This window comes from Bombina bombina, chromosome 1 (assembly GCF_027579735.1).
Source record: "Bombina bombina isolate aBomBom1 chromosome 1, aBomBom1.pri, whole genome shotgun sequence".
NCBI classification, from domain to species: domain Eukaryota; kingdom Metazoa; phylum Chordata; class Amphibia; order Anura; family Bombinatoridae; genus Bombina; species Bombina bombina.
In genome coordinates, this window is record NC_069499.1 from 1,546,970,753 (window position 1) to 1,546,984,640 (window position 13,888).

The 13,888-nt window shown below is 42.4% G+C and overlaps 1 protein-coding gene across 2 annotated transcripts in view; it reads right to left on the reverse strand.

The window, feature by feature from the left end:
• Positions 1–2,860: 2,860 nt before the first annotated feature.
• Positions 2,861–13,888, reverse strand: part of HID1 (HID1 domain containing) — a 155,334-nt gene continuing 144,306 nt past the window's right edge. For both annotated transcript variants that reach the window (XM_053708878.1, XM_053708879.1), the window contains exons 15-19: positions 13,398–13,531; positions 13,061–13,135; positions 12,835–12,926; positions 4,889–5,047; positions 2,861–3,279 (exon numbers count right to left, since the gene is read on the reverse strand). In XM_053708878.1, coding sequence (XP_053564853.1) covers positions 3,216–3,279; positions 4,889–5,047; positions 12,835–12,926; positions 13,061–13,135; positions 13,398–13,531 — 524 coding nt within the window. In that variant the 3' untranslated portion in view covers positions 2,861–3,215. The remainder of the gene's footprint in view (positions 3,280–4,888; positions 5,048–12,834; positions 12,927–13,060; positions 13,136–13,397; positions 13,532–13,888) is intronic.

Here is a 13,888-nt window from a genome sequence, read left to right on the forward strand (position 1 = left end):
CTAAAAGACAAATAAAAACCCAAAATTTGGACTTACGGTAGGTGGAGCTCGAAGATGGCCACAGGATTCTGAGGCTCTGCCACTGGTCTTATATCTTGCTATTATAAGTGGTCATATTTCTAGCCATCCTTACATCCCTTAACAGTATAGCTGTTTGGGAACTGTGGGATCAAGATAAGCAATCTCTTGGCCCCCGAGAAGTTGGGAGAATGGTGTGTGGTGTTGCATCGTGGCTTACAGCCAGCAACGTTGTACATAAACAGGACAATGAATACTATACATGCAGAAGAGGATTGCCAAACTCGGGATATGCGCTCTGCCTTCAATGAATGGGCTAATCACTGCATTTGGTAAATTGGAAGCAGCTACGCAGCAATTATTGATTCAGATCCAGGTTTTGAAGCCCCAGCATCCTTCCCCAAAATGGCAAAATCACCAGCAGTATCAAGTCATAAGATATGGACATGGCTTAAGAAGTGCTTTTCCCGGGACAGCGAGAGAGAGGAGGGGGTGACAGTTTTGGTGACAGTTTTGGGAAGAAGAGAAACAGTCATCTTAACAATGGACACCATAGCCCCAGAGGATTATAGCCATATTTATTGACTTGGTGCACATGTGACTACTGTGGAGGCTGTTAACTTTGTTATGTCTGAGCCCGCTATAGAATTGTTAGTACTGGGAAACCCTGCAACTGAAAACACAATTGCGTTGGAACATGTGTCTTATACACATCCATTAGGTTCTTTGTCCTCTGAAACGGTGTGAGAATCAGGAACTAAGCATCATAGAGGAGAATGTTACGTCTATCATGAACGTTGTGCAAGGTTTACCATACAGACAGCACCTTTACACCAGCTACAGGGGCTGGCAAGTGGGTATTTTATTTCCCATTTCTTGCGTAATGGCTGCTTTGAACATCAGTGGGACCTGTGCCCTAGGAGGGGAATCAGTTAAAGGGACATTAAACCCCAAAATTTTATTTCATGATTCAGATAGAGAATACAATTTTAAACAACTTTCCAATTTACTTCTATTATTTAAGTCGCTTCCTTCTCTTGTTATCATTTGCTGAAAGGTTTATCTAGGCAAGTTCATGAGCAGCAGAGAAACTAGGTTCTAGCTGTTGATTGGTGGAGAATTAAACAGATTAGATAATAGAAGTAAATTAGTAAGTTGTTTAAAATTGTATTCTCTCTCCGAATCATGACAGAAACATTTTGGGTTTCATGTACCTTTAAGTGACATTAATTCTATTCATATTTCATGGTCTACATTGTCAAAGAGAGGTCAAGTAATTTTATGATAGAATGGTCTAGTCCCTAGCCACCAATAGGTCACTAAAGACAGTCAACAGCTGTGACTCTGCTCTGCCTTTTTCCAGATCCGAGCTGCAATGGGTTGTAGCATTTGCGGAGATGGGTACAAGTGAGTTGATGGTGCTTATTTGGATATAAAGGGTAAGGAAGCGCCCAGGTATCACATTGTTTTGCAGGGTAAGGCAGTGAGTGAATGTATAGTATAGAACTTAAGACAATGCCAATTGGCTGAGGCAGTTACAGTGGGCAAGGAGAGTCTGAGTGCAAAGCTGAGTAGAGTAGGCAAGGAAATTCTCCTGTTCAAAGGTAGGTTATTGTGTAGCACTGCAGAACCTGTTGGGGCTCTACAAATAACCGCAGTGCCAGGCTTCTGGGGTGGATATTGTGGGTAAGGCAGGGTCAGGGTCCTTTAGAAAGTAGAGCAAAGCTTAAAGGGACACTGAACCCAAATTTTTTTCTTACATGATTCAGATAGAGCATGCAATTTTAAACAGCTTTCTAATTTACTCCTATTATCAATTTTTCTTCATTCTCTTGCTATGTTTATTTGAAAAAGAAGGCATCTAAGCTTTTTTTAGGTTTAGAACTCTGGACAGCCCTTTTTTATTGGTGGATGAATGTATCCACCAATCAGCAAGGACAACCCATGTTGTTCAACAAAAATGGGCAGGCATCTAAACTTACATTCTTGCATTTCAAATAAAGATACCAAGAGAATGAAGAAAATTTGATAATAGGAGTAAATTAGAAAGATGCTTAAAAAGTCATTCTCTACCTGAATCACAAAAGAAAAAATTTGGGTTCAGTGTCCCTTTAAGCACAGAAAAAGCACAAGAATAACAAAGCGTACCTGTTGAGGTGAGTATATTGAGTAAGGTTGGACAGGGCGATGTGTCGGGTAGAATTGCTAAAGGGAAATGAAACCCCAAATGTGTATCTCTCAATTAAGATAGAGCAACTTTCTAATTGACTTCTTTTATCCAAATTCTTTGTTCTCTTGGTATCTTTTGTTGAAAGGCAGGGGTGTAAACTCAGGAGAACGCATTTGTCTAAATGGGAGCAATTTTACAAGAATGTTATTCATTTGCAAGAGCACTAAATCACAGCACTATTTCCGGTCATATAATACTCCAGAAGCCTACCTACGTATCTCTTCCACACAGAATATCATGGGAACGAAGCAAATGTAATAGGAGTAAACTGGAAACTTTTTAAAAATTGTACGCTCTGTCTGAATCACAAAAGAACATTTTTGTTTTTCATATCCCTTTAAGAAAGTGTCCATATACTAAGGCGGTAGTGAGTAAGACAGGGTTGGAATTGTATAGCAATAAATGGATTTTGGGGAATTAAGGTAAATCCTATAAATACACAGTATACAGATTTACACACTCACAAATCATCTTGTCTATAAATGTCACAAAGATTTATCCGGACAATACAGCTAATCTATTTACAGAGCACATATCAAATCAATGCTCAGACTTTGACCTTTCCATGGTTCATTAACCCCCTCCCAGACAGAAAGAAACTGTTTACAGAGATAGTTAATAATATAATTTATTAGTTTACATCTGATTTCACATGGAGGTAGACAGGAGAGGGGTGGTGTTACTGATCAGAGGGAGCAACAGAAGATCACCCCGGTACAGCAGAGACAGACAGGACACAGTATTCATTGATAAAAGCATATAAAATAGTAATGTAACAGAGAGCGTGAATGTGCGGATTTGGTGTACGGTATATGAGAGGGTTTAGACTGCAGTAAGTCTGAGAACATGTATATCTGTGGCGCATGTGCGCATGGGTGGGTGCATACAACACCAGAGGGGAGCATCCAGTGATGAGATGAGGAGAGAAGCCCAAAAAGAAATGTATTGGTATTTTGTGGTTAGACATCTAAACCCTCTGGATTTCAAATAACTTGACATCAGTGTCATACCACACAGGGGGGTCCATGTTCCTGCAACAGAATAACTTTGTTACAACATTGTTACAGCTCAACCCTTCACTACCAGTATTATCTCCAATTTACTACTCTCACCCAGTGCTCTTACACTGCTCCCACTCACACTCGGTGCTCTTACACTGCTCCCACTCACACTCTGTGCTCTTACACTGCTCCCACTCACACTCGGTGCTCTTACACTGCTCCCACTCAGTGCTCTTACACGGCTCCCACACACACTCGGTGCTCTTACACTGCTCCCACTCAGTGCTCTTACACTGCTCCCACTCACACTCGGTGCTCTTACACTGCTCTCACTCACACTGGGTGCTCTTACACTGCTCTCACTCACACTGGGTGCTCTTACACTGCTCCCACTCACACTCGGTGCTCTTACACTGCTCCCTCTCACACTCGGTGCTCTTACACTGCTCCCACTCACAGTCGGTGCTCTTACACTGCTCCCACTCACACTCGGTGCTCTTACACTGCTCCCACTCAGACTCGGTGCTCTTACACTGCTCCTACTCACACTCGGTGCTCTTACACTGCTCCCACTCACACTCGGTGCTCTTACACTGCTCCCACTCACACTCAGTGCTTTTACACTGCTCCCAATCACACTCAGTGCTCTTACACTGCTCTCACTCACACTCAGTGCTCTTACACTGCTCTCACTCACACTCAGTGCTCTTACACTGCTCTCACTCACACTCAGTGCTCTTACACTGCTCTCACTCACACTCAGTGCTCTTACACTGCTCTCACTCACACTAAGTACTCTTACACTGCTCTCACTCACACTAAGTGCTCTTACACTGCTCCTGCTCACACTAAGTGCTCTTACACTGCTCCTGCTCACACTAACTGCTCTTACTCACACTAAGTGCTCTTACACTGCTCTCACTCACACTAAGTGCTCTTACACTGCTCCCGCTCACACTAAGTGCCCTTACAGTGCTCCCACACACCCAGTGCTCTTACACTGTTCCCACTCACACTAAATGCTCTTACACTGCTCTCACACTAAGTGCTCTTACACTGCTCCTGCTCACACTCAGTGCTCTTACACTGCTCCTGCTCACACTCAGTGCTCTTACACTGCTCTCACTCACACACAGTGCTCTTGCACTGCTCTCACTCACACACAGTGCTCTAAAACTGCTTCCACTCACACTCAGTGTACTTATACTCCTCCTACTCGCACTAAGTGCTCTTCCACTGCTCCTACTAAGTGTGCTTCCACTGCTCCCACCTACACAAAGTGCTCTTACACTGCTCCCACTCAATACTCAGTGCTCTTACATTACCCAAACTCACATTCAGATCTTACACTGCTCCCACTCAGTAATCTTATATAGCTTCCACTCTCACCCAGTCCTCTTCCACTGCTCTCACACAGTTCTCTACCATTGCTCCTATTGCTTACACTACTCACACTCGAACTAAGTGCGCTTCCACTCACTCTTTCACTACTCACACTTAGTGCTCTTACACTGCTCCCACTCAGTGCTATTAACCTACTCACATACCACCAACACTTTTCAGCTGCCTTAAGGTGTTCTCATCTCATTCTGACACCCAACACAGTTTTCTCCCTACACACAAAGTACAGCTCCCTTACCGAAGATAGATGACACCCCACATGTATGTGCGAAACCACATAGCCGTGCCAGCATTGGCCTGGTACTTGCGGATGAGAATTGGGTGCGGAACAGGTAGTAACCCTACTAGAGTTCCATGCTGTAGAAACTTCAGTATCTCAGATTCATCCGTTAGACCCCTACAAACAAGTGCACACAGAAAGGCATATGTAGGTAGGTTATACAGTAAGGCATATCAGCCACTCTTACCCCTTACTTTGCGATCATAAAAGCCCCTCATAAATTAGTACTATTCACTACTAACACTAGAGTTGTGTCTATAATGCCCCTAGCAAATAGAATCCCCTTCCCTCAGGTTGCTGAATGTTTAGCTGCCCAATGAAAATTATCAGGATGCCTAATTTCACTTAAGCCCAAAATCACAACATGGTTACTCCACAAAACCTCTTTTATATTATAAAAATCATGAAACCTCTATATCCTGAAAAACAAAATATATGCTTACCTGATAAATTTCTTTCCGGATATGGAGAGTCCACAGCTTCATTCAATTACCAGTGGAAATATCACTCCTGGCCAGCATGAGGAGGCAAAGCTGTTAAGTGTCACTCCCCTAACCATAATCCCCAGTCATTCGACCGAAAGGAAATGGAAAAGGAATAACACAAAGGTGTAGAGGTGCCTGGGGTTTAGTTAAAAATAACTGTCTTAATAAAGGATGGGGTCGTGGACTTTCACATATCCGTAAAGAAAGAAATTTATTAGGTAAGCATAAATTTTGTTTTCTTTCCTAAGATATGGAGAGTCCATGACATCATTCAATTACTAGTGGGAACCAATACCCAAAGCTAGAGGACACAGAATGAAGAGGGAGAGAGAACAAGACAGGCAGACCTAAACAGAAGGCAACACCGCTTGAAGAACCTTTCTCCCAAGAGAGGCCTCAGCCGAGGCAAAAGTATCAAATTTGGAAAAAGTATGCAGAGAGGACCAAGTTGCAGCCTTGCAAATCTGTTCCACAGTAGCTTCATTTTTGAAAGCCCAAGAAGAGGAGACAGCCCTAGTGGAATAAGCTGTAATTCTCTCAGGAGGTTGCTGTCAGGCTGTCTCATAAGCAAAACGAATCATACTTCTCAACCAGAGGGAAAGTAGAAGTAGCCTTCTGACCCTTACATTTTCCTGAGAAACAAACAAACAGGGCAAAAGATTGGCAAAAATCCTTAGTCGCCTGAAGGGAGAATTTTAGCGCACACACAACATTCAAGTTGTGCAACAGACGTTCTTTATGAGAAGAATAATTGGGACAGAGAGAAGGAATAACAATTTCCTGATTAATTAATATTTCTATCCGAAACCACTTTAGGAAGAAACCCCAATTTAGTACGAAGAACCGCCTTATCCGCATGAAAGATAAGGTAAAGCGAATCACACTGCAAAGCCATTTTTAAATTTCTTACCCTTAAGGACCAGGGCTATTTTTACATTTCTGTGGTGTTTGTGTTTAGCTGTAATTTTCCTCTTGCTCATTTACAGTACCCACACATTATATACAGTTTTTCTCGCCATTAAATTATTCTAAATATCATATAATTTAATATAAATTTTTTTTTTATAAAATGACAAAATTTAAAAAAAACACACACTTTTTCTAACTTTGACCCCCAAAATCTGTTACACATCTACAACCACCAAAAAACACCCATGCTAAATAGTTTCTAAATTTTGTCCTGAGTTTAGAAATACCCAATGTTTACATGTTATTTGATTTTTTTGCAAGTTATAGGGCAATAAGTACAAGTAGCACTTTGCTATTTCCAAACCATTTTTTCCAAATTTGCATGTTACATTTTAACACTGATATCTGTCAGGAATCCCTGAATAACCCTTCACATCTATATATATTTTTTTAGTAGACACCCTAAAGTATTGATCTAGGCCCATTTTGGCATATTTCATGGCACCATTTCCCTGCCAAAAGCGATCAAATAAAAAAAAAAACGTTCACTTTTTTACTAACTTTTTCACAAACTTTAGGTTTCTCGCTGAAATTAGTTACAAACAGCTTGTGCAATTACGGCATAAATGGTTGTAAATGCTTATCTGGGATCCCCTTTGTTCAGATATAGACATTAATGGCTTTGGCGTTTCTTTTTGGTAATTAGAAGGCCGCTAAATGCTGCTGCGCACCACACTTGTATTATGCCCAGTAGTGAAGGGGTTAATTGGGGAGCTTGTAGGGTTAATTTAAGCTTTAGTGTAGTGTAGTAGACAACCCAAAGTTTTGATCTAGGCCCAAATAAAAAAAATAGTTAACTTTTTCACTAACTTTAGGTTTCTCACTGAAATGATTTACAAACAGCTTGTGCAATTATGGCACAAATGGTTGTGAATGCTTCTCTGGGATCCCCTTTGTTCAGAAATAGCAGACATTTATGGCTTTAGCATTGATTTTTGATAATTAGAAGGCCGCTAAATGCCGCTGCGCACCACACTTGAATTATACCCAGCAGTGACGGGGTTAATTAGGGAGCTTGAAGGGTTAATTTTAGCTTTAGTGTAGAGATCAGCCTCCCACCTGACACATCCTACCCCCTGATCCCTCCCAAACAGCTCTCTTCCTTCCTCCAACCCACAAATGTCCCCACCATCTTAAGTACTGGCAGAAAGTCTGTCAGTATAAAAAAAAAAAAAGTTTGTTTAAAAAAAATAAATTGATTAAATTATATATTTTCTGCAGTGTAGGATCCCCCTTTACCACCCAACCTCCCTGAGCCCCCACCAAACAGCTCTCTAACCCTCCCCCCTCTCACTATTCTGTGCCATTTTGGGTCCTGGCAGCTGTCTGCCAGTACCCACTTTTCAAAACAATGTGCCCTTTTTTTTTATACATTTTTATTTTTCTGTAGTGTAGCTGCCCCCCCTCAATACCCCTCTCCTCCTCATCCATTTTTTAAACATAATTTCCCCCCTCCCTCTCCCATCAAGACTTAAATGCACATTTTAGTGCAGAAGATTGCGGGCGCGCACACGCCCCCCGCCCCCGCACGCACCGGGGACTGATCCATCATCCAACAGGAAGTGATCCAGCGATGGGCCACCCATCCGCCTCCCTGCAGCTGCTTCCACCCACCAACGATCTGCACCATTGCTGGCATTGGCCTTGGAAAAAAGGTATTGCAGTGATGCCTCAATATCGAGGCATCACGGCAATATCTTGAAAGCGTCTGGAAGCAATCAGGATCGCTTCCAGCCGCTTTAAACCCCTAACGACGTACAGGGTATGTCGCTGGTCTTTAAAGACCAGTTTGTGTGTGACATACCACGTACGACATGTGTCATTAAGGGGTTAAGAACAAGATTAAGGCTCCAAGGAGGAGCAACAGGTTTAAACACAGGCCTGACAAAAAGATTGAACATCTGGCACATCCGCCAGACGCTTGTGTAACAAAATAGATAATGCAGAAATCTGACCTTTCAGAGAACGGACTGACAACCCTTTCTCCAGACCTTCCTGGAGAAAAGACAAAATTCTAGGAATCCTGACCCTACTCCTAGAGTAGCCCTTAGATTCACACTAATAAAAGGTATTTACGCCATACCTTATGGTAAATTTTTCGAGTAACAGGCTTCCGAGCCAGGATCATGGTCTCAATGAGCGGCCATGATCCTGGCCATGACAGAACTAAGCGTTTAAACTCCAAGCAGTCAGCTTCAGAGAAACGAGATTTGGATGGAGGAATGGACCCTTAGTTAGAAGGTCCTTCCTCAGAGGAAACCTCCAAGGCGGTCGAGATGACATCTTCACTAGGTCTGCATACCAGATCCTGCGAGGCTATGCAGGAGCTAATAGAATTACTGATGCTCTCTCGTTTGGTACGAGCAATAACTCGTGGAAGGAGCAGGTAACAGGTATGCTAGACCGAAATCCCAAGGAACCGCCAGAGCATCTATCAGAGTGGCCTGAGGATATCTCTTGACCTTGAACCGTACCTTGGAAGCTTGGCGTTCTGCCGAGAGGCCATCAAATCCAACTCCGGCACCTTCCATTTGAGGGTTAACCTGGAGAACACCTCTGAAATGTCTATCTGCTCAGGAAATCCGCTTCCCAGTTGTCCACTCCTGGAATGTGGATGGCAAATAGACAATAATTCTGAGCTTCCGCCCACTGAATAATCTGTGCCACGTCCTTCATGGCTAAGGAACTCCCAGTTACTCCCTGGTGGTTGATGTAAGCCAGTGAGGTGATGTTGTCTGACTGAAACCTGATAAACCGGGCTAAAGACAATTGAGGCCAAGCCATCAGAGCATTGTAAATCAGATGTTTATGGGGAGAGCAGACTCCTCCCGAGTCCATAGTCCCTGCGCCTTTAACGAGTCCCTGACTGCTTCTAGCAGGCTGGCGTCCGTGGTCACAATCACCCAGGAAGGTCTCCGGAAGCATGTGCCCTGACAGATGATCCTGAGAAAGCCATCACGGGAGAGAGTCTCTTGTAGACTGGTCTAGATCTATCATCTGAGACAGATCCAAATGGTCTCCGTTCCATTGTCTGAGCATGCATAATTGCCTAGCTCTCAAATGGAATCTAGCAAAGGAATGATGTCCATGGAAGCGACCATCAGACCAATTACCTCCATACATTGAGCCACTGATGACCGAAAAGTAGACTGAAGAGAGGCAAAAGGAAAGAATTTTGGATTTTCAAACCTCTGTCAGAAAAATTTTCATAGATAGGGAATCTATTATAGTCCCTAAGAAAACCACCCTTATAGATGGAACAAGGGAACTCTTTTCCAGATTCACTTTCCAACCATGGGAACGTAGAAAAGACAACAAGATCTCTGTATGAGAGTTTGCTTGTTGAAAAGATGGCGCCTGAACCAATATGTTGTCCAGGTATGGCGCCACTGCAATTCCCCGAGACCTGATCACTGCCAAGAGAGCCCCCAGAACCTTTGAGAAAATTCTGGGAGCTGTGGCAGAATCAAACGGAAGAGCCACAAACTGAAAGTATTTGTCTAGAAAGGCGAACCTTAGGAATTTGTAATGATCCCTGTGGATGAGAACATGAAGATACGCGTCCTTCAGGTCTATGGTCTTCATGAACTGACACTCTTGGACCAAAGGAAGAATGGAACAAATGGTTTCCATTTTGAAGGACGGTACCCTGAGAAACTTTAGGTCTAAAATGGGTCGAAAAGTTCCATCTTTTTTGGGAACCATGAACAGATTTGAATAGAATCCTAGACCCTGTTCCTTTACTGTAACTGGAACAATCACTCCCAGGGAGGAAAGGTCCTGAACGCAGTTTTTTGGGAACCATGAACAGATTTGAATAGAATCCTAGACCCTTTTCCGTTACTGGAACAATCACTCCCAGGGAGGAAAGGTCCTGAACGCAGTTCAAGAATGCCTCTTTTTACATGGTCTACAAATAATCTTGAGAGGTGGACTCTGCCCCTGGGAGGGAAAGTTTTGAATTCTATTTTGTAACCCTGAGATAGTATGTCCATAGCCCAAGGATCTAGGACATCTCGTCTCCACGCTTGACCGGGGGCCAACCCTTCATGCTGACTTAGACTCAGCTGAGGGTTTCTTTGATTGCTTCCCCTTATTCCAAGACTGATTGGGCTTCCAAGAAGACTTGGACTGCTCCTGTTTGGAAGAGGGAGAGGAAGACTTTTGACCTTTGAAGTTACAAAAGGAATGAAAATTACTTTGACGTCATTTGAGTCTGTTCTTCTTGTCTTGCGGTAGAAAATACCCTTTTGCACCTGTAATATCAGAAATTATTTCTGCCATACGAGGTCCGAACAAGGTCTTACCCTTGTAAGGAAGCGCCAGAAGCTTGGACTTAGAGGTAACATCAGCTGACCAAGATTTTAGCCACAATGCCCTACGGGCTAGGACAGAGAAGCCAGACATCTTGGCTCCCAGTCTAATAACTTGCATGTTAAATAAAGGAATTGGCTTGTTTGAGAGATTTAATCCTATCTCCTCCAAAGGAGTCTCTACTAAAATTGATTTAGACAAGGCATTGCACCAATAAGATTCCGCACTTTCTACTGTGGCAATAAAAACTGCAGGTTGCCATTGAAGACCTTGATGAACATACATCTTCTTAAAATAAGCTTCCAGCTTTTTGTCCATGGGATCCTTAAAGGAGCAGCTATCCTCTATATGGAACATAGTTCTCTTAGCCAGAGTAGAAATAGCCCCTTCTACTTTCGGCACTGTGCGCCAAGAATCTTTAATGGAGTCAGCAACAGAAAACATCTTTTAAAATACAGGAGACGGGGAAAAAGTAATCCCTGGCTTCTCCCATTCCTGTGAAATAATCTCCGTCACACGGTCTGGGACAGGAAAAACTTCCATACAGAGGAAGGAACATCATAGTATCTATTAAGTTTACTAGACTTTTTAGGGTTGACAACGACAGAAGTATCTGAGTCATCCAAAGTAGCCAATACCGCCTTTAACAGTACACAAAGGTGTTCAAGATTAAATCTGAAGTTTACTTCTTCAGTATCAGATGAAGGAATAATACTGTCCGAATCTGAGATTTCACCCTCCTCATCAGATTTATGAGGGAGGGCAACATGTGTAGCAGTAGGTGGAACAGAAACCTTATTATCTGAATGTCTGATTTTCCTCTTGCGTTTTCCCAGCATAGGAAAAGCAGATAATGCCACAGATACCGCAGAAGATACCTGTGCAGCAAAATATGCAGGCAAATAAACTTCTCCAGGAGGCTGAGAGGAACAGCAGGGCACTGTATGTGACGCCATAGAGGCTTGGGACATTTGAGGAGAAAGTTGTGGCATTGCCTGAACAGCAGCATCCTGAGACACATTGGGCTCAGAGGGCAACAATTTATCTTTAAATTGAAGTGTTCTAGCTAAACATGCAGCACAGAATTGCAAAGGCAAAACAATTTGTGCCTCAAGGCATAACGAGCAATTGTCAAAAGACAGAGTCTTGGTCTATGTCCATAATACTAAATAAAAAAAAATCCCCAAATTGTAGAAATATTTTAAATACACTGTCACTTTAAGAATTTTTAAATACCACAGCCGCTTAACGTTATGCAAAAATTATTTAAAATAATAAACAAATCAGACCCCCTACACCTGAGACAGGCTGAGGTGCCTTAATAAAACACTTATACACAATTTGGCTCACAGAAGTATCTAAAAACGATCATATAGTAGATCGACACTGAAGAGACAAATTCAATGACGCTGCTCCGCTCCATGAATATCAGACAGCAGAGAGAAGTCACATGACCGGCAGAGAGAGGAAACTATGCAGCAAGTAAAAGGTGCACATTTCCCTCTGCCTACAATAGCGGAGCTTAATTTACACAAACGCTCAGTCTGTCAGCTAGCCTGTTCTAGCTAAGCAAGCAAAGAAAACTAACTGCCAACTTTTAAGTTTATACATAAATCTCTGTATAAAACATAAGCCATACACATACTAATAAAGTATTTCAACAAAATTAGCCCAAAGAGGAAAAACTTCCCAATAAAGGGAAGATTAACCCCTAGTCTCAACATACATAATGTGCCTGCCCACTGCCAAAGAAAATCCTGTATAAAGGATTTTAAAAATGTCCCCATCTACTGCATATGACATATTCTTCTGAAGTGCAAGTCTCCAAGACCTAGAAGACAAAAGCACTTACCTGCAGCTAAACCCAAATCCTTGCTTGCAGGGAAAAGTACCCAAAAAAGGAATTAATTTCTTCAGACACCAAACTTCACCTCCTCCATTGACAAAGGCAAAGAGAATGACTGGGGATTATGGGTAGGGGAGTGACACTTAACAGCTTTGCTGTGGTGCTCTTTGCCTCCTCCAGCTGGCCAGGAGTGATATTCCCACTAGTTATTGAATGACGTTGTGGACTCTCCATATCTTAGGAAAGAAAATTAAACTCCCACCCCAAATTTTCCTTGGGTCCAAACTCACTTGTCAATGCAGATCTTTTCCACTTGAGGTACCAAGACCTGTAAGAGCCTCATGATAGTCTGCAGGGGCAGCTTCACCTTCCAAGACATCACCTGAGGGTAAAGATTATCAGTGCTATCAGCATCAATATTTAATTGTAGGATTTCTATTACATATAGGGTGCTCTAGTTCTTATATAATAATAAATTCCACAGCCACCCACAATCTCAGAATACTCTTTTCTCACCCAGTCTGTTGTAGGGTTCCATTGAGAGGATGAGGAGGAGCTGGAGAAACGTCTACTCTGCATGCGCTGACCATCCTGTGGGAACCAATCACATGCCATGAGTCAGAGGAAAGTGTGACTGCACTTAACAGCATCTGATGTCAGTGTATAGGTGAGATTGGACTTATATAGGTAAGAGAAGCGGACAATTGTACTTGTTTGAGGGGGCAGACATCTCTTGGATGGTAGAGATTTACAGTTAGACAGGAACACAATATATGAGTAAAGGGCTCTGTACACTTGAGGACACACGAAAACCCTGAGAAATGGTGAAACAACAAATTTTTTCATCACATACCCCACTCTGTGAGTCAGTGTCACTCAAAGGACGGGTCGGGCTGACCTCTGCTTGTGAATTGAGGCTTTCTGGTTCTATAGCTCGGAGGGTCCCATCTTCAGATACTTGGGATTTTTCAGTCAGTTTCTCTATGCCTGGTAGGGAAGTTTTGAGAGTAGTACAAGATAATAAAAAGTAGTCAAAATACCAACCACAAGAAAAGTAGGTGGTGAAGGAAGCTCTTAAGGTCCGATTCTCAAAAACCTGTTGGCATAAGCTTATTTTACAGAACATTATATTGTTAATTAAGTGTCTCACCTTAATAGAAAACATATCAGTGGACTCCGTCCCATTAATGAGATATAGTTAAGGTAAAAATTGCCTTAAAAACAATCCCAGAGGAACCTAATAATACAGACGAGGCATCTTATAGAATCTCACCAGACCAGAGAGATTTAGAGAATTGGGCCCCAAGTGAGAGAAAAAACATAAATTATGCTTACCAGATAAGT